General features: G+C 41.8%; 1 protein-coding gene across 1 annotated transcript in view; it reads right to left on the minus strand.

Annotated features, from left to right (window-relative positions):
* Window positions 1-21,658, minus strand: part of Rgsl1 (regulator of G protein signaling like 1) — a 110,975-nt gene extending 89,317 nt beyond the window's left edge. The window contains exon 1 of the mRNA XM_048358176.1: window positions 21,508-21,658. Within this exon, the coding sequence (XP_048214133.1) occupies window positions 21,508-21,658 (151 nt within the window). The remainder of the gene's footprint in view (window positions 1-21,507) is intronic.
* Window positions 21,659-21,804: the final 146 nt, after the last annotated feature.

The raw sequence follows: 21,804 nt of genomic DNA on the forward strand, positions 1-21,804 counted from the left end.
GATACTGAGGAATCAAACCCAGGGCTTCATACGTGTTAGGCAAGCACTCTACCACTAAGCCACATTCCCAGCTCCTGACATATATTCTTGTTATGGACTTAGAGGTCATCAGAGAGGTAGGAGTGGAGCTTACAAAGGCTTACATCCCCTTGTGAAGTCACTCTCCCAGCATGGAAATAGAAAGGGAGTTTATACAGAGAAAGGCTTTCTCTATCAGAAGGGATTGTTTCTTCAATCCGAAAGAGAAGGTCCAGGGAATTGAGAAGTTCATGTTCTCAAATCACCTATTTTCCCTTCTCTTCTCCATATTTCATGGTCCCATTTCTTCTTTCACCAGCACCCTTAACTTGGCATTCAATACTGACATTTCCCTGGATCTGTTATTCTGCACTCTGTATAATGAATGCTTGACAGAAGTCTTTACCATATCTGCCTGCAACTACAAGAAATGAAAAATTCCTTTAAGACTGGAACATAGTGAGTTTTCATTTTCTATTCATCTTTTGCAATATTTTTTTTCTTTTCATGCTATGCATTCTTATGGACAACATTGTCCATTATAGTACTCTGCAATGAAGAAAATGTGCTACATCAATGACATAGTACCTGTGACCAGTGAGCACTTGAGTGTCACTAAAGAATTAAACTTAAAAGTTTACTTGGGGGGGCTGGGAATATGGCCTAGTATCAAGAGTGCTTGCCTTGTATACATGAAGCCCTGTGTTGGATTCCTCAGCACCACATATATAGAAAACGGCCAGCAGTGGCACTGTGGCTCAAGTGGCAGAGTGCTAGCTTTGAGCAAAAAGAAGCCAGGGACAGTGCTCAGGCCTGGAGTCCAAGGCCCAGGACTGGCAAAAAAAAACAAAAAACAAAAGAAGTTTAATTGGGCCATGCACTGGTGGCTCACCCCTGTAATCCTGGCTACTCAGGAGGCTGAGATCTTAGAATAGTGGTTCAAAGCCAGCCAGGGCAGGAAAGTTTGTGAGACTCTTATCTCCAATTAGCCATCAGAAAACTGGAAGTAGATCTGTGGCTCAAAATGGAAGAGTGCTAGCCTTGAGCAAAAGAGCTCAGAGACAGCACATAGACCCTGAGTTCAAAGCCCATGACTGATAAAAATAAAGTTTAATGAACAGATTTTCATTTTAATGTAAATAGCCACACATGGCTATTGGTTATTACATTGGCCAGTATAGCTTTAGACACCAAAAGACATAGAGATAGATAGGTAAAGGTAGAGAGGGCTCTAGAGTAGCACACAAAACATCCCTCACTTTCACTAAAAAAGCTAGGTTTGATGGGGCTAGACCCTGACCTTGTAATGACTCCCCACTAAAATGCCACCTATGAGTTATCTAACCCTGGCCACACAGTCTTCCACCTCATGGAAGTATTTACCAATGGAACAGGAGTTGAGGAGGATGACGACAGCCAGGTACTGCCAGTTTTGTATGACATATCTAACAATGGTTCTACTAAACTTGTATATCTCCCCAGACCAACTTGTCAATAAAATCCCCTAAAATATGTTTTACACAGCACTCTCATGGCATTCTCTAATTCTTTGTGGGTTTTTTTTTTTGCCAGTCCTGGGCCTTGAACTCAGGGCCTGAGCACTGTCCCTGGCTTCTTTTTGCTCAAGGCTAGCACTCTGCCACTTGAGCCACAGTGCCACTGCTGGCCGTTTTCTATATATGTGGTGCTGAGGACTCCAACACAGGGCTTCATGTATACAAGGCAAGCACTCTTGACACTAGGCCATATTCCCAGCCTGGCATTCTCTAATTCTAAAGAATTATGCATTAATGTATGCTTATGCACTGTGTGTGTGTGTGTGTGTGTGTGTGTGTGTGTGTGTGTATCACTGAGGTTAGTAAATTCATGCTTACTGAATTCTAAGACTCTTATTTCTCATCATCTCCCACCTCGTGATGGAGGATAGATGGCACTGACTGTGTCTGGAGAGGCTCAGGAACTTGTGGGACCCTCAGGTCAGGGGAAAGGTCAAGGAGAGTGAAGGATTCCCATGTGTCCTGTGGTTAATTTGAGTTTCTTCAGAAATAGCTTTCCACCTACTTGGTGTCCACAGACTGGAGCTGTCTGTAAGTTCTGCTAATCATTCACCACACTTGGCTTCCTCTCAGCCCCTGTGGGCAGTGTCTGGTTTAGGATGGACAATTCCTATCATCAAAGTCCTGAGATCAGGATGCTCATGTTTTAATGAACAACAGATTGCTTTGATGTCTGGCCAACCCGAAGCACTGCACATCACAGATGGAACATTATGTGGGGCTCCTTGTTCTGCATGTGTGCCACTTTCAACCTTCACCTCGGCTGTCCTAGTGAATGTTGTGTCCTCCTTCCCTGTCTGTTGGTACCTCCTGTCCCAGCTTCCAGGAGTGGTGATTAGTGATGATAGTGTTGATCAATAGAGGAATGATATCTACTCATCCCCTACATCACTGTGACCCTAACACACAACCACAGGAATACCATTACTAGTGAGTATATACATCTCCCTCATTCGGCAGTCAGGACTAGGTAGACTTGCACTATTCAGGTACATTCATGGGCTCCTAACAGACTTAGTAGCACCATTGAGTTTTCTGTACCAGGGACTACTTTTACTTAAAGGAGCACAGCATTTTCCCAAAGTAAAGCCAAGAAACTAAGAGAATGGCCAGCATTTCTCTTTCTTGGTCTACTCCATCAGTCTCTCTGTCTCTGTCTCTCTCTTTCACACACACACACACACACACACACACACACACACACACACACACGGAGCTTTCTTTTGTAGTTCTTTCTTCTGTTTGTTTGTTTTATGTGCTGGTCTTAGGGCTTGAACTCAGGACCTGAGCAAGATCCCTGAGCTTTTGTGCTCAAGACTAATATTCTAACAGTTGAGTAACAGCTCCACTTCAGCTTTTTGGTGGTTAATTTGAAAGGGTCTCATGGTCTTTCTTGCCCAGGCTAGTTTGGAACCATGATCCTGATATCTCAGCCTTTTGAGTGTAACTAAGATTACTGAAATGAGTCACTGCCATCCAGATCCCTTTGAATTTCTTTTACCTGGACATTTAGTCATTTCAAGTTTTCTGAGTGTTTTGACCATTAGCTAAAAAGGAAAGCATGTAAAGTAATAAACACAACTCCTTTCTATTCTCCTATGCATCCTTCTCTCTTTGTCTCCCTCTCCCTCCTTCCTTTCTTTTCTTTTCTTTTCCTTTCCTTTCCTTTCCTTTTCCTTCCTTCCTTCCTTCCTTCCTTCCTTCCTTCCTTCCTTTATTTCTCCTTCCCTCTTTCTCCCACATCCAAATCAAAGAAGCTGAGGCTCTGTTAATTAGAAGAATATTGGAACTGGAATGGTGAGCACTCAAATTCTAGTCATTTTACTATTATGTCTCTGCCATCTCATAGTGGAGGTCCCTACAACAAAATGCTACTATAATAGTGCTTATTGTCAGCATAAGATATTTCTGGTACTTATTTCTCTCACTTTTTGCTTGTATATTTGAGGCTATGAATTATCTTTGTATTATCTTGGTGACAAAGCTCCTGTAATGTTGTAATAATTCCCATTCCTTAGCAGCAACAACAGAAAGTGTATGTCTGTCTTATATGTATGAGACTTTTCATCACTGTGACATGTACATGAAAGGAACCATATAAAGAAGGAAAGATTTATTTTTGGCTCACAGTTTCAGACCAAAGTCTGCTTTATCTATTGCCATGCTTTACAAAGCTTGTGGCAGAGCAAGTAGCTCACCTCATGGTCAGGAAGGAAGAGGAATAACAAGAAGGGTTAAGGGCCAAGATATGCCGATCAAAAGGACACCCCCAGTGACCCAGCCTCTAACCCTCTAACTCAGCCTCACCAAAATCCCACTACCTCCCAATAGGCTATTCAAACTTTGAATCCACCAATTGATTAAAGAATTGATTAGGTCAATACCCCTATGATCTAATCATCTCTGGAACTACCTTCAGAGACACTCAAAATGGTTCTTTTCTAATCTTCTAGGCCATCTCTCAATTGAATCAAGTTAGCAAGATTAGCCATCACAGACTAATATAAGTGAAAATGTGTGTTTTTGTTTATGAGGAGTAATTCAGGAAACCTATTTCTTATATTTGGGGGCTTGTCCATTCTTAACAACATAAAACTTTTAAGTAAGCTATAATACAGAGAGAGAGAGAGAGAGTGAGAGAGAGAGAGAGAGAGAGAGAGAGAGGAAAGGAAAGTAATTTGGGATATTATGTAAAGGAGGATTATTTTGGGTCAGACCAAAAATCCATCACTTCCATTCACATTCCATTGGCTAGAAGTTGATTATTTTATATGGCTATTTTTTTTTCAGTCCTGGGCCTGAGCACTGTCCATGGCTTCTTTTTTTTAACTCAAGGCTGGCATTCTACCACTTGAGCCACAGCACCACTTCTGGCCATTTTCTATATATGTGGTGCTGGGGAATTGAACCCAGGGCTTCATATATATGAGGCAAGCACTCTTGCTACTAGGCTATATTTCCAGCCCCTTATATGGCTGTTTTTAACTGCAAGGCAGGGTGGGAAATATAGTTTATTGGGAAAGAGAGAGAAAGAAAGAAAGAAAGAAAGAAAGAAAGAAAGAAAGAAAGAAAGAAAGAAAGAAAGAAAGAGAGACAGAAAGAAGAAAAGGAAGGAAGGGAGGAAGGAAGGAAAGAAGGGAAGGAAGAAGGGAGGGAGGAAGGGAGGGAGGGAGGAAGCTCCAAAAAGAAAAAGGGCATGAAAGGAAGTTAGTTCTATGAATTGCTACATTGCTTACATATGGAAGTCTATACCACACTGTATGGAAGAGAAAAGACACTTGAGGCTAAAAAAGGAAGTCAAGCCCCTTTATTAGGTGATCTTAAACTTTGCTATAGCATTTTCACAACTCTCCATGCTTTCACTGGTAAAAACACACAAACTGACCTCCATCCTCAAGGCCTCTAGAAGTTGGATTTTCCCGGTACAAATGTTCAGCCTTACTTTTGGAGAACCTTCCAAGGCTCCCAGCGCACACCTGAAACTGTGAATAATGCCAGACCCTCTACAGACTATTATCTTCTATACATGCTATTATCTCCTATACATCTATACTATGTTTAATTTTAATTAATGAGTATACATTATATATTTCATGTAAGTATAAAATCTACTATATAATATATACAAATATCATATAGCATTGTATATATAATATGTATTTATTATAAACTCACAGTACATGTAACATAGATTTATAGATATGTAATATATTATAAATATATAGGAATATATAAATATATAAATAAAATATATTATTAAATGCCTATAATATACTATACGATGGTTATCTATACATATTACATGTACTATCTTAAAAAAGAAAGTGACTGTATCATTTGAGGCAACTTGGATGAGCCCAGAGACACTGTGTTAAGTCGAATACACAAGACATATTGACAGCATGGCTCAAGTGGTAGAATACCTGCCTAGGAACTATAAAGCCCTGAGCTACCCAAAACAAAACAAAACAAAAAAGTCTCTGTGCCTAGAACTAGGAACAAACACAAAATGAACAATGCAAAGTAAGACAAATAGTGCATGATCTCACTTACAGGTTGAATCTCTAAAAGTTGAATTTATAGAACCAGAGAATGAATGGTTGTAACGAAGAGTGATAGTGGAGACCATGAAATGGGGACATATCTGTCAAAAGACACAAAGTGCCAGTCATATATAATATAAATTCTATAGATCTAATACACAATAAATTAATGGTTATAGTTAATAAAGCTGTATTGTATATTTGAAATTTGCTAGGGGAATAGATGTTAAGTTACCTAAAAAACTATGAGGTGATGGATATGCTAATTTGTTTAGATATGTTAGCCATTTCACTATATAAATACATTGTGTATAGATATATATATTTCAAAATAATGCCCTGTATACCTTAATTATATTAATTTTTTTTGCTAGAAAAAAGTGAAGATCCTTGCCTTGGATGAAATCCCTCATAGGTAGCTGGCCAACACCTACTGCTGAAGATTCTCTCTGCCTTATTTACTAACTGATAGAGAATAAAGCAGAGGTGCTAATTCATATTAGTATACAATGGATCTACTTTTCTCAACATAACTATATCTACATTTAAATAAATAATACCTTGATGTGCACTGGTGGCTCATGCCTGTAATCCTAGCTACTCAGAAAGCTGAAATCTGAGGATCTCTGTTCAAAGTCCATGAGACTCTTATCTCCAATTAAACACCCAAAAGCCAGACGTGAAGCTGTAGTTCAAGTGGTAGAATGCTATTCTTGAGCACAAAGGCTCTGGGACAATTCCCAGACCCTGAGTTCAAGCCCTAAGACAACACACACACAGACACACACACACACACACACACAAAGAAAAAAAGAAAGAAATTACACCTTAGCATTGCAAATTGATCTCAGAAAATGGTTTTTCAGATTTATGTGCTCTCTAATGAAGAGAGCATGGGACAGGTGAATAGCTTTTTCAGTGTCCTTAAATTACTTGTTACAAAAGAATGAAGAGGTCAAGAAGAAGCCTTGTAGGAGCTCAAATGCAAATGCTGCTTATTGTATAGTAGCACATGCTTACAATCACATCACTTGGTAGGCTGAAGGAGGTGGTTTATGAATTTAAGGCCTGCCTGGGCTGCATAGCAAGATCCTGTCCAAAAAAGAAAAATAAAATACAAAAACAAATTTCTAAGTATCTATAAACTTTGTATCTAGAAGAGTATATTTGCTTTCTGCATATGACCCAAGAAACAAGTTGGGTATCTTAGTAGGTGCATGAATACTTGTGAGTTATTCGGCTTTCTCTATATATTCTCCATGTCCAGGCACCTCTTTCTTTCTCTGCGAATGGACAGAAGCAGAAGAAAGCAGCCATGCGAGAGAGGATGAGTGTAACCAGGAGCTCCTGAGAGCTCACATTCCCATTGGTGCATACTGAGACATATTCGTCTTCCACCCCCACTGGTGGAAGTCAGCTTGCAGCAATGAAATGGGTCAGTGAGCCTCCCTTCACCCAGAGCGTAGGCTCCTGTCTGCTTACAGCAGTCTGGGGCATCTTCAGCCCACATCTCTAAGATTTTTCTGCATTATTTCCCTAAACATGCTCTCAAAACTTTTAAGTCCCCCCCACCAACAGTTTCACAGCAACAACTCCAGTTCTCTGCTACCAATTGTCTGTGTTGATCCTATTGTTTGTTACTGTGACAAATACTAGAGAGAAACTGTTTAAAGGGGGAAAGATGTTATGTGGGCTCATGGTTTTGGAGGTTCCAGTCCAAAGTCAGTAAACACTCTTGTGGTGAAGCAGAAAATCATGGAAGACAGGGCACAGTAGAGGAAAACTACTCACATGGTTGCTGGAAAGCAGAGAGCAGTGGGAAGAGTCCAGCAACAAGATAATCTTCAAAAGACAAAGAGAGCATTCCTCCCGTGACCTACTTTTTCCAGTTATGCCCCACTTAAAGTTTCTGTCTGCTCCTGAAATAGTACCATAACTAAACTTCTGACCCATGGAAGTGGTGGGGTCATAAACTTGTATTGCTTAAGCTCCTAAGTGTGTGTTGATTCATTACACAGGGACAGGAAACCATTATAGATAATTTTACGACAGTTTATCAGTACTGGTCAGTCATACGACATGCTATCTCATAAGGCCATACATGTGTCTCTTTTACTGGGACGTCCGTATCCAAAAGGAAACTGAGACACAAAGAAGCTTCAGTGTTGCTGAGTTCTTGTGCTGTGGGAAGGAATGGAGGGCAACTACCTCTCTCTCTCTCTCTCTCTCTCTCTCTCTCTCTCTCTCTCTCTCTCTCTCTTCTCTTTCCAGTCCTAGGGCTTGAACTCAGTTCCTGGGCACTCTCCCTGAGCTTCTTTTGCTCATGGCTAGCACTCTACCACTTGAGCCACAGCACCACTTTTGGCATTTTCTGTTTATGTGGTGCTAAGGAATCAAACCCAGCACTTTGTGCATGCTAGGCAAGCATTCTACTACTAAGCCACATTCCCAACCCCCCATGTTTCTTTATTACTCATAAAGTATCCCAGGCCCCAGAAAGCCCACCCATGGTTTAGCTAGACTATATATTCTAAAAATGGATCTGCTAAAGGTAGAAAAGAAGTTCAGTGGTTAGGCAGACAATCATGAATCAGGATTCTATTTGGTTGGTTACAAGATGCACCAAACTTGATAGAAAATTCCAGAAGATTGCTACAGTAAGGGGCTGGGAATGTGGCTTAGTGGCAGAGTGCTTGCCTAGCATGCATGAAGTCCTGGGTTTAATTCCTCAGCACTACATAAACAGAAAAGACTGGAAGTGACGCTGTGGCTCAAGAGGTAGAGTACTAGCCTTGAGCAAAAAAGAAGCCAGGGACAGTGCTCAGGCCCTGAGTCCAGGACTTGCAATAAATAAATAAATGCTACAGTAGGGTTTGCTATAATAAATTCAATGGATTCTTTGTGCAATTGATCCTTTTTCCTGTTAATAACATCATTGGTATTTTTTGAACGAGTGTGTTTCATTTGGGGTACTATTGATCAAGTAAGGACTTGAGAAACTCAGGGAGCAAAATTTTGCCTATATCTCCTTATATTTTTATGCTTTTCTTCCATGATTTTGTTTCTAGACTAAAAGAGTTAAAATTTAAAATAATAATAATAATAGGAAGAAGAAATCTAGGTGTGCCAGCCTGTAATCTGAGCACATGGGAAGCTAAAATGAGAATGGGAAGTTTGGGGCTAGTCTGAGCTATATAACAAGGTTGGGGACAGCTCACTGTGACCCTTTTACTAAAACAAAACGGAGGAGGAGGAGGAAGGGGAGGGGGAGGGGGAGGGGGAGGGGGAGGGGGAGGGGGAGGGGGAGGGGGAGGGGGAGGGGGAGGGGGAGGAGGAGGAGGAGGAGGAATCTTTTTTTTTTTTTTTTTTTTTGGCCAGTCCTGGGCCTTGGACTCAGGGCCTGAGCACTGTCCCTGGCTCCTTCCCGCTCAAGGCTAGCCCTCTGCCACCTGAGCCACAGCGCCCCTTCTGGCCGTTTTCCATATATGTGGTGCTGGGGAATCGAACCAAGAGCCTCATGTGTAGAAGGCAAGCACTCTTGCCACTAGGCCATATTCCCAGCCCCAAGAAGATGAACCTTGATGAAAGGGAAATGTAAGTTAACTCTTCATGTGCTGATACTTATGCTAGCTTGAAAAAAGCGATCCAAAGAATTAGGGAGTTCAAGATGTATGTGCAGTGGTGTTATGAGCTGATAGCATAATCAAAGGTATAATATAGGTATATCAGAGGTAAGGGGGGGATAGAAGCTTCCATTGTGCCACAAAATTCCAGAAGTAATAAGAGACATTTGCAGCTGTTGAAATGCTATAGTTAAACAGTACTTGAGATCAATGATACAAGCAGAGAGACCTATGTCGTGGTTATGTAAGGAAGTACAAAGTTCACATGATAAATGAAAAAGAAAAGAAAAGTGAAGAGGAAAATTCTGAACTGGGATGCTAGGAGAAATCAAGGATATGTGTGTCCTTTAGAAATAAAAAAAAAACTGTTTTGAACATCTTGAGAGCCTTGTTTTACTAAGTCAGTACCACATCCCAAGGCTTAGCAAGCCTTACACAAAATAAGAAGAGATGAGGAACATGAAGAGACAGGCTGCCTCTGATCTTTTGTTGATTCCCAAGGGCTTGCTCTGGCGGGACTCTTTCAGGACTCTTCCAACTTGCAGCATGGGGAAAGTGCAATAGGTTTCTAATGCTGCGGATGTCCTCTAAAACTGAAAAGAGGTTAAATTAAAACATACATTTGGAAAGCACCAAGTTTATAATGTAGCTCCCAAGACACTATTTCTGACCAAACTTCTATATCTCCAGTGAACTGTTCCTTTCCTTAAAATTTGATTGATTTTATTTGCCAGGCTGGGGAGCAAATCCAGGATCCTATTGTGCTAGGCAAATCCCCTACAACTGAGCCGAATGCATGGCACTCACTAAAGCTTTAAAACAAGCATTTCACTCAACATGTCATTCTATACTGTCTAAATCTGTGCAACCCAACACTGTGGCCTCTACTCACACATGGCTTTGAAATCCTTGTTATCTGGCTTTCTTTGAGATGTGTTGTGAACATAGACTATGCACCCAAGTTTGAAAACTTAGTTTGAAATAAGGAAGTTTATATATTCTATATGAAGTACTTGTTGAAATATTTTTGGCATTAAAGGTTAAATGTCTCAGTAATTTCACCTATTTATTCTTATTTAATATGACTGTTACATAGTCACATTTTTTTTTTGTCAGTCATGGGGCTTGAACTTAGGTGCTGTTTCTGAGCTCTTTTGCTTAAGGCTAGTACTCTACAACTTTAAGCCACAGCCTCACTTTTGGTTTTCCGGTGGTTAATTGGAGACAAAGAATCTCATGGATTTTCCTACCCAGGCTAGCTTTGAACCACGATCCTCAGATCTCAGCCTCTTGAGTAGTTAGGATTACAGGCATGAGCCACTGGTGCATAGCAAATATTTAAAATTATATAAGTGACTTTGACTTCTATGGAACAGAGATAGTCTAAGTGGTGTGTGTGTGTGTGTGTGTGTGTGTGTGTGTTTCAACTAAAGGTAAGAACCATGAGATATTTTTCTTTACACATACCCCGAGTCCCACCACAGGATCTCAGCAGTTCATAAATGTGTGTTTGGGGGATGTCCAGGGATCTTCTTACTGTGGTATCTCATGATGGGACAAGTGGAACTGGCCATCTGAGACACCCTCCCCCCCACCCCAGCTCTGAACTCTAGGTACCCTCTAGTGGGGGTTAGCTCTGGAGAGGATCTCACTGTGGAGCAGTGGGGGCCTGAAGGAGACACTTCCACAGACTCCTGTGGTCAAACTGAGTTTTCTCCACCAAACAGCTTTACAGGTACTCGGTGTCCCCAGACTCTGGAGTGGTCTGGTAGTTCTGCTAATCATTCACCATCCTTGGCTTTCCTCTGGACTACTATGAGCAGAGTTTGATTTATGATGGGTGATTGCTATCTTCAAAGTCCTGAATTGGGATGCTCGTGTGTTAATGAACAACGTGTATCCTTGCTGGTTGGCCAAGATGGGGGCCTGATCATCCCGGGGGGGGGCGCTTCAGCCACATTCAACCACCTATTGATGTTGAGCCTATGCTGTGTTATTCTTCCTCCTCTAACCACAGGTCAGATACAGCTGCAGAAGTCAGTGTGGGACAGGAGTCATCTCTGATAGCCCCACCACATGTGGACCACAGCCCTGGAGGACTAAAGGCAATATTAAGACTAGTCAAACATGGCTATTTTAGGGCTCAGGACATGGCCCACCCTGGCCTGATACCACTGATAATTGTGAGAGTGGTAGTTTCTGTGCTTCTCAAGTTTTCCTTTGGATGGCCTCCTTCTGAGCACTCCATTCCAAGTGATTCCCAAGGAGTTTTATTATTCACCAGATGGCAAATATAGAAAGATAAACCTGTTCTCTTTTCTGTGTAACAACATCTATGCCTCCTCATTTTCACATTGAGAAATTAAGTCCACTACATTTATATTTTTAGGTAAGGGTATGCCGTTTAGCAAATCAGGTGGGAACTGGAACTATAATTCAAATTCTGATTTCCAATAAATATATTTTCCACTTCCTCATAGCCTTTCTGAACCTGTGTCTCCATCCCTCTCTGAAGGCGGTGACATTGCCAGGAATGAGGTTACAGGTGGTTTTTTTATGTTCCTTGATCTTAGGTAATTTATTTGAATTTTCAATACTGTATATATGCTAAAAACACCCAAACTGCAAATTTAAATAAGCAAAATAGAGTCTTTTAGAAAACAAAATGGAGTATCATTTTTTTCCAAATTGTCTTTGAGCTTTATCCAATTTCTCAGTTGCCAGAAGCAATCTGAATTTTGGAGCCCTTAAGGGCAGAGGAAGGTGTTTAATTTTCCTGGCAGTAAGCTAACTTGAGAAAAACTTCTGTTCTATGATGCTTTCACCAACAAATTTTCAACTTTATGATGGTGCCCAAACAATTATATTCCACAATGTGGATTTCCAATCTTCCTCCAGGCTAGGAATATACCATATGATTCTCTTTCAGCTGGGTAGGGCCACAACTGAAAGTCAGGAAATCCCAAGAGCAAACAAAAATTCCCTGTAGAGTATTTTGTGCTTGCTCTAGTGTTCTGTAAGTTTGGTGTATTGAATGCATTTGTGACTTACATTCATGCAAACTAGGTGCTGGTGTCTCTGTCTGTAATCTTAGCTACTCAGGGCTGAGATCTGAGGATCCTGGTTGGAAGGAAATCCAGGCAGAAAAATTTGTGAGATTCTTACCTCCAATTAACTACCCAAGAGTGAAAAGTAAGAGCTGTAGCTAAGGTTGGTAGGGTATCGACCTCCATCAATTGAGCCAAAGTATAGTGCAAGGCTCAGTTCAAGCTCCAGTACTGGCAAGGAAGGCTGTGAAGAAGGGAGGGAGGGAGGGAGGGAGGGAGGGAGGGAGGGAGGGAGGGAGGGAGGGAGGGAAAAACGAAGGAAAAAGTCCAATATCAGCTCACTAGGCTTAGTAGTCTCAATGATAAAGAATTATACCTAATTTATTGTGTTAGGGATGCATCATAGAAGCAAAGGAATATGGAACAAGTGACATGGGATTTTTTACAAAAAGCAGGCCTTTGCATATGGGCGCTTGTATGAGTATGAAAGCCTGCTCTCTCCCTGCTGTGGGGTTGTCTTGGAGCTATTTCAGGTCAATAGTTCAGTGGGAAGGAGAAAATTATGATATGAAACCGTGAACCATGAAGAGCAAGGACAAACTGAAACCTACCAAGACAAACTGGGACCCATGTCTGCCTCTCACCAACATATACTTCAACGACAGGCAAAATTCAAATGAATCTGGTCCTTTTCACAAGAAGAAAAATTGGAGGATGCTAAAGGCTGGCAGCTGTGCACATCTGGAAGCAAGCTAGCTGATCACTAATAGAAAGTATGAGCTATGGGGATATCCACCCATCTCGGGTAGTACTTACATTACTCTTCAAGTCTACCTTCAGATTCTCATTTAAAAAAAAAATCATCTTGTGGCCTAGTGTGGTGGCTCATGCCTGTAATACTAGCTACTAAGGATGCTGACATCTGGGAACTGTGATTTGAAGCCAGCCTGGGCAGAAAAGTTTGTGAGACTCTAATCTCCAATAAATTACTCAGAGAAAGTCAGAAGTAGTGCTATGGCTCAAGCGATAGAACACTAGCCTTGAGCACAAATAGGATCAGGCCCTTGAGTTCAAGACCCAGGATTGGAAAAAAAATTCATTTATGGCCAACCTTAACTTGGAGCCACATGGAGAAAGGAATTATGAGAAACATGGTTCAAACTTAGTTATGCCAATACCCTACAAACCTACCACAGCCATCAAATCAATTTCAAAAAAAGACTTCACAGATTAATCTACAAGCCAGTAAAGATGACAAAGTGATAGTGTTGGTTGTTGGAGGGGTGTAGGAGGTGGGGCAGAGGTGAAGGGCCTTTTCTTGGTCTTAAACAAGATGTGTCTAACACAAAATAGAAAAGTCAGATAGATGCTAAGTATGCATAATATAGTCCTATGTCCAAATGTGTACAGATAAGTGTACTGAAGACATTTGCCTTCATAGTTGCACCAATATTTGCCTGAGAAGTTCTAAGGATGCTTAGGAATCTGTATGAATACCCAGCTTTCTTTGGATACTACAATGACCCCCAACTCCAACTCCATTTTCTTCTTGCCCTTCTTCTCTGAGTACTGCAAAGGGGTGTCCCTGTGGGAGACAGGGACAAGGATGACTAGAAGGGCTCCAGGGGCTGTAGAAAGGTGGTCTTGGAAACACCTGTGCAGTTCCCAATGTACCAGGATGGAATGGAACTATGAAGCCATCTTCTGCAAATGTGTAGGCTTGTTTTCTTCTCTGTGGTAGAGCAGTAAGTGGAGAGAGATGATAAAATTAGGTGGAAGGTGATTCTTTCCAAAGCCTAGGATATGAAGTAGTCCCACTTGGTGTGCCTGTGTTTTGTGCTTCTCTACTTCAATAGATCAATGGCAACCTTTATTGGCCTGGCTTACTTCTGGCCTTAAATGGACTGTATCGGGCAACAGTAGTTTCTAAGACCATGCTATTCAATGGCTTCCTCCTGTACCCTTCAGGCCTTGCCATATATAAGGGAAGATGGGCCAGGCTATGGGAAATATCCCTGGAGGAGTGGCTGCATCTTGATAGCTAATGAGATCAGCTGCATTGAAAGAGAGTTGAACTGATGAACAGCGATCAGCCACCAAGGTTTCTGTACCCTAAACTATGGCAGCGCTGCCAGGCATTGGTGCTCATGTCTGCAATCCTAGCTACTCAGGAGGCTGAGATCTGAGGGTCACCGTTTAAAGCCAGGTGGGGCAGAAAAGTCTGTGAGACTCTTATCTCCAATTAACCACCAGAAAATGGGAAATAATACTGTGGCTCAAAGTGGTAGAGTGCCAGCCCTGAGCAGGAAAGCTTAAGCAGGGCAACCTACAAAAAAAAAAAAACCCAAAACAAAGAAAGAAACAAAAAACCCAAAGAACTCACCCTGAGACAGAACCTAGAAGCTTAGTACATACTCCACCCTATCTATCTCCTGTGAAGTTTTCCTCTGCTGCTTGTATGGGTACTTCTTTCGTCCTCAGAGAGGATAATGACCCTGGAATATCTTCCAGGGTGGTTTCTATCTGCTGGTGTGCTTCCTGTCTCTAAGTCTCCAGTCCCTGCTGAGGAGATGACAAAGAGGCCTGAAAAAAGGATGGTGGTGGGATTTGAAGAATGGGAGTGAAGAGGACCAAGAAAACAGATTAGTATTCAGGCGATGCTAAGGAGGAAGAGGAGGAAACAGAATGACAGGAAGCCTGACAAAGTCTAGCAGTCACATTGCTGTAGCTCTTGCTCCAGCCAGAAGAGATTGCCTTTACTTGACTTAATTTTCATTAAGTCAAAACAGGAATCACTCAGGTCTCCTTCTGATCCATGGGGTACTCTATGCTGTTCATCAAAATGGTGCCACAATATGGAGGTGGTGTCACAGTTCATAATCAACTTACTTACTTTCCCTTCCCCATTCCCAACTTTTAAGGAGTAGATTTATTTCACAGTTTACAAATAAAGTGACCTACAGAAAACGATGAGTTTTTCTGGGTACTGGTGGCTCATGCCTGCAATCCTAGCTACTCAGGCTGAAATCTGAGGATCATGTTCAAAACTAGCCTGGGCAGAAAAGTCAGTAAGATCCTTATCTCTGGTTAACCACCAAAAAGCTGTAAGTGGAGCAGTGGTTTAAGAGGCAGAGTGTTACCTTTGAGTAGGAAAATCCACATGAGAATGAAGCCCTGAGTTCAATCTCTAGTAACAGTGTGCATGCACACACACATACACAATGAGTTTATGGAATTCAAGTTCTATACTTGGAATCCCCCCAACTTTATTTCTTTTATTGTAGCTACAGCTCTCTACTTCACCATTATAGAATAACGGTTATACTTGTAACTTATTCAGTTCTGTCGGAGTTTTTCAAAATTTCTCCCTTGTATCTCCTAGAAAGCCACCTAACAATCCTATTTCCACCCAAAATGAACCCCACCTCCATCCCCACCCCACGGCAGCTTTCTCTAAGAACATTACATGGCGCCTTTGCTCTACAGCTCTCAGGAACTTACACTAAACCCACCTTGTTTTATTTTCTGTGCAGCTGTTCCACTTGGCTTTGTTCTGTGCTTGAAATCATTTTATTTGGGGAAATTTTTCATCACCAGTGAATGCGTAGGTTCCTAAAGAGTAAAGACTTCTTTATAATCATGCTACATAACTTCTTATGTGCATTCCAACTATGTGGCACAAATGATGCTTACTAAACCTTATTTGGTTCCACAATTTCCCTCTATCTTAAATGTGTTGTAGAATAGGCTGGAAGTTCTGAGAACCCCAGCACATCACCAACAATTGTTCTAAAGCCCAAGTCATCTCCTTGGTAATGGGCCCAACTCTTCCTCATTGTCAGGGGTAATAAAACCTGGCAACCCATTTCCAAATTGTTTACTCTGTGCTTGCCTTTTTAATATTCAAATGTGTTTTGAGAAGGCACTTTCATCAGACTGAGGTTCCAGAAGGTTGCTGACTTGAGGCAAGAGCCAGGCCAGGAATTCGGGTAGGTGTCTGTTTCTGTGCCATAGTGACTTCTTAATAGCAATGGAGAAGGAAATGAGTCTTGAATGAAGTAAGGGAGGAAGGGAATGAGAAGGGAAAGAAGGGGGGAAGGGGAGGGAAAACTCTTTTGTATTAGTATCATGTATTAGATGTAACTGAAAGGCACTCTCCATGAAGGTCAGTGAAGAAAAATCTTCCCATTTACTCTGTGGGGGAATGTTTGTGATTTCAAAAACTTCCACCAGAGGGCACCATGCTCCCATAACATCTTCAAACCTTTACACAAGTAGGCGAGGAGAAAGAAGGGCAGGAAAAGTACAGAAAACAGGAAAAGTACAGAAACAGCCTAACTATTGCCCAAGCATCCAGAAAACATACCCTAGGGCTGTTTGTTTCCTGTTAAAATTTGGCAGAAGAATATGGAATAAGCAGGGGTTCAAACCAACTAGTAGAGTTGGGAGTGAGGGAGAAAAAAACAACCCTGAATCTAGCTGAGGTTTTCCTTGAAGAAAGCACACATTCTAATCCAGATATATATTTTTTAATCATAGTGTTAAATTTTTTGAGGGTTTTAACTTTCAATAATGTTCCAATCACTCTAGAGACAAAAGCTATGAAAATCCAAGATTCTCAAAACAGTGAAATTAAGGACAGATTACTATATGTAATAATAATAATAGTAACAGCAACCAAAACAAAAACAATCTTTAAAGAGTCCTTCATTTTGGAGATTGTTGTTATTCTTTTGGTGTGGAGAATTGAACCCAGGTACTGGATCATGCTAAGAAGGTTCCTGCATTGTCAGCCCCTCCCAAAGATATCTTCAAAGAAAAGGCTATACAACACTTATTTTTCCAATAAGCTACTTATTTGCAAAAGTGATATGTATTGCAGGCCCACTGTCCAGAAATCAGTGGGTAAGCCATACTATAGGATGGCAAGATGAACTGTCTGGCTGCTGCATTCTGCCCTTTGCTCAATGGGGATGGCAGGAGTTTCAATATTTTAGAAACAGTAGCCCAGAATCACTACCCCTAAGCTAAGGAGATTGGAAGTAGGGAACAGAAAAGACTCTCAGAGGAATAACAATTGGGATGCTGTTAGGCTGTGAAACATTGTCACTCCAATGCTACTCCAGCAAGTTTATTTAGGCCTCAGTCCTCATCTTGATAGAAAAGATGGAATGCCTTTAAGGCCTGGGACTTCTCTTCTCTTCTTGGAGGATAAGATGAACTTGGATCTTGCTGAAAATAGCCAGTAGTTTCTTAGCAGAGATGAGATTTAGGGTAAAACGCCAACAGACCCAGACCTTCCACCTTAATGTGAAATTCTAGGAAATAGGATGTTCCCAATATTTGAGTGATTTCATTGAGCCTTCAACTAAACTCAAATCAGACTTAAGGGCTGAGATTTAAACTTCAAATTTCCTCTGCTAAAGTGAAGAACATCACATGATTAAGGCATATAAAGAACAATTCCTCCTGTGCTAAGTGTTTAGTTAATAAACTGAAATATAAAGTGGTCTTTCTTTCTAAAATGGTAGAAGGGAAATATGGAGCTTAGTCAGGGACAGTTTTTCGCCCAAATGCAGTTTAAGAATGCTATAAATGGGGGGGGGGGGAAGGGAAAGGTGGGGAGGGAGGGGGGTATGAGGGACAAGGTAACAAACAGTACAAGAAATGTATCCAATGCCTAACGTATGAAACTGTAACCTCTCTGTACATCAGTGTGATAATAAAAATTTTGAATAAAAAAAAAAGAATGCTATAAATTTCCAGGATTTTCCTTTTCTTCTTTCCTTCCTTTCTTTTTCCCCCCTCTTTCTTCTTTTGGTTTCAGATTCTATTATAACCTATTCTTTTCCCCCCTCCTCAGCCATTGTACTTGATCTCAAGGCCTGGGTGCTTTTTCAGTCAAGTCTAATAGTGCTTTACCACTCTGGGCCACAGAGCCACTTCCAGTTTTCTGGTGGTTAATTGGACATGAGTCTCAGAGACTTTCCTTTCCAGGCTGGCTTTGAATTGCCATCCTTAGATCTCAGCTTCCAGAGAAGCTGTGATTATAGGTGTGAGCCACCTGCACCGGATTAGCCTATTCTTTTGAATAAAACTGATACTGGTTTATTTCAAAAACAAACAAACAGGTTACAATTGGAGTTGGGTCCTTGGGATGTCTCACAACTGGTACATCTCTTTAGCCTGAGTTCATTTTTAGTGATTATTCCTTGAAATCAGTTTATAGGGCAACTTACACTTTATAGCATAACTCTTGGGGAGATGTGAGGGCTGGACAGCTAGGAGAAGTGACATTGATCAAAACACATTGTGTAAGTAGGAGAAAGTGAAGGTGGTGGGAGGGGGGCGGGGAGGGGAGAGGGACATTGTCCAAAGAAATGTACTCAGCCTGGTGCCTGTGGCTCATGCCTATAATCCTAGCTACTCAGGAGGTCACTGAGGATCCTGGTTCAAAGCAAGTCCACTCAGCTAAGTCCTAGAGACTCTTATCTCCAATTAATAACAGAAAAAGTGGGAAGTAGTGCTATAGTTCAAGTAGTAGGATGCTAGCCTTGAGCAAAAGGACCTTAGGGACAACACCCAAGCCCAGAGTTCGAAGCCCAGGACTGGCACCAAAAAAAAAAAAATAGTACTCATTAGCTGAAATGGTAACCCCTGTATAATCACCTTTATAATAACCATAATTACTTAACCAAAAAACCCACATTGTACTCATAAATTGACATGTTGAACTGAAACCTCTTTGTAAACTACTTAAAAATAATAACACAAACAGCATGCTACTTTTGAAGGTGGATGGTTCAATGACTTAAGAATGAGTCTTTTTGAGAGAGAAGGAAGATATGAGAACTCACATGGAAAGCCCACCCAAGGCTGGGCCTTTACTTCATGGACATGAAAGCAATGTCAAACCCTTTCCCTGTCTTTTTGCCCTCCCACTACACCCACCCCTGGGACAGAGCAACTCCAAAGAGAAAGAACCATGAGTTCAAAGCACATGCCAGCAAGTCCCCTAAGAGTGTGTGCCAAGACTACAAAGCATGGGAATGCTCTTTTTCTGGAAGGGTTAGACAATGCGGGTGGTGGTGATTTAGAGAGGTGGGGGACGAATAACAAAGGGGAGCAGACATAGCAAAGTACAAGTGGATCGATCAGTCAGTCAGTTCTACTTCTAACTTCTCTAAAAGTACAGCCTGGTTTTCTGGGGGTGAACCAATTAAGACTTCTGCTTTTTTGTCTAGGTACACTCTTTTCATTTTCTTGGTCATTCCCTGGAGTTGTCTGGATCCTAACTGGGTTGGTTTAAGTAAGTAGGGGTCTGATCAAGGTGGCCAAGTCTCTTGTTGACCCCTAGAAGAGTCAGTGGTCATGTATCCCTATCTCTTGCAGAGCAGGAAGGATCAAAGCATTTCCCTTCTTGGAAGCACCGCTCAAAGCACATGTTTTCTTGATGATGCCGCTGTCGTTTCTGTGTGGTCAATAAATGTTTACCCAACACTCACCCTGGACACTATTGGGGGACACAAAGATGAACAACATATCTAACATATCTAGGAAAATAATGTTGCCAGGAGCTTTGGGATCAAAAGAAAAAAATGATATGAACTTAGAACCCTGCCTTTGCTCTTTATTAAATTTTCTGTCAGGTTTGACTTTGGTTGATGCTTTAAGAGTTTGACATCTGGAAATCAATCAATGTTATTTAAAACAAGAAAATCACCTTTTACCTGTCTCTACCCTTCAACCAGCCATTTCAACTGAAGACTTACCAGAAATAGAGTGACACAATAAGGACTTTGTTACTGAATCTATGCTGACTTTCATGAAAGTAACAACAGGGTGCTACACTGAGTCAGAACATTCTATGGAAGGAGTGACCATGGGGAAAGAAACTATTCAATCTGTTCAGATAATCCTGGCCTATCGAATGATAATGATAATCATCACTGCTTTCAAAGCATTTAGTATGTTCTAGATCTTATCTTAATTTCTGCTGCATAAGCTACCAAATCAATCCCTATAATCTATAACACAGCTCTCATTATTCCTAGTTTATAGGCAAGGGAACAGAGGTCTCATTTGGCTAAATGACCTGGCTAACACCAAGGCTACAGGAAGAGAAAGCCTAAATTTGAACTTACATGTCACCTCAGAATGCTTCAACATGCTTGCTACCCTGAAATTAAAAAAAAAAAAACAAAACACAAAAACTTTCAAGGTGCCTTTCCCAGTCCAGAGCACACCAAAAGCCTGTTTTGAGATGAATGTGGCATGTTATTTGAAAGTGCCACAGTGGTAAACACACTTTAGGGGAAAGGATATTGACCAAAGAAGCCGAGTTGTGTGTGTGTGTGTGTGTGGTCACAGACAACATTTTTTTCATATTTGTGGTACAAAACATAACCAGAAGAACAAACTCCTTCCTTTCCCCTTCCAAGGGCACTGGAAGAATGGTTTCTAGGTCTTTTTTAACAGACAATCTTACTCTCAAACATTAGGGTTGCAGTAAGACATTAAAAAAAAAAAAGCCAAACACTCTCAGGCAGATTTCAGGTACTAAATGTGGAATGCTTAAGAAATTGCTGGAATCGCAAAACGCAGAATTCAAGTACTTTGTCAAAGGTTTATTACAAGGTAGGGTTCAAATATACGTTCATTCGTGCACCATCACTGCCAGGCTGAGTGGGAGGAAAAGTTATTTATTCTCATTTTCTAGATAAGTACATCCTGGGAGCTTCCCTTAAGGGATCCTAAAATTTTTGCTGAACTCGCCTTTCAGAGGGATCCTCAGAAGGCTTGCTTTTCCCTTTAGCTGCCCTAGGGCGGGTGGAGGCAGAGCAAGGTCAAATCTGACCCTTTGAGTTGCTTTGTTTTGCTGATGAGGAAACTTTGGGCTCCTAGCACTCAGATCTTGCAGCCCACCCGTCTTGTCTGTGGAATTATAGTAAAGCAGTAATTCGATTAAATATGTGACTTCCCAGAGTTCCCTGCACTTCCCTAAACCCACCGAGGAAGTCGTCGGGGAGGTGGGCGTTTCCATTGCCCTGGGAACGATGTCCCTCTCCAGCCCTGCCAAGGGCTCCCCTGAGTTCTTGCACCCCTCGCTATCAAACTGAAGGGGAGCAAACGCGGGGGGGGGGTCCTAAAGGCTTTCTCACAACAAAGGACAAAATTCAGTTCTGCGGTTCTGGATTTGCACGGGGAGCTCTCCCCGCACAACTGCGCACAGTAAAGGCAGCAAGGGCAAAGATGCACGCGTACTGTCGGAGGGTGGGGGTCCGCGTGGCGACCCCCGGCAGGCCGATGGCGGTGACTTCCTTTCCTGGCCAGGCTTCGTCCCCTAGCGCGCAACCAGCTCCATCCACCATTCCGTCCCCTCCCCCAGGTCCCTTTCTCTCCCTTTCTTCCCAGACTCGCTCTCTCGGGAGGGCGGTGCCTGCGAGGCGCCTCGCCCAATGGCGGCGGGACCCCGGGGTGCATCAGCTAATGAGCTCGGGCTCGAGGCAACCGAGAG

This window comes from Perognathus longimembris, chromosome 11, assembly GCF_023159225.1.
Source record: "Perognathus longimembris pacificus isolate PPM17 chromosome 11, ASM2315922v1, whole genome shotgun sequence".
Taxonomy (NCBI): domain Eukaryota; kingdom Metazoa; phylum Chordata; class Mammalia; order Rodentia; family Heteromyidae; genus Perognathus; species Perognathus longimembris.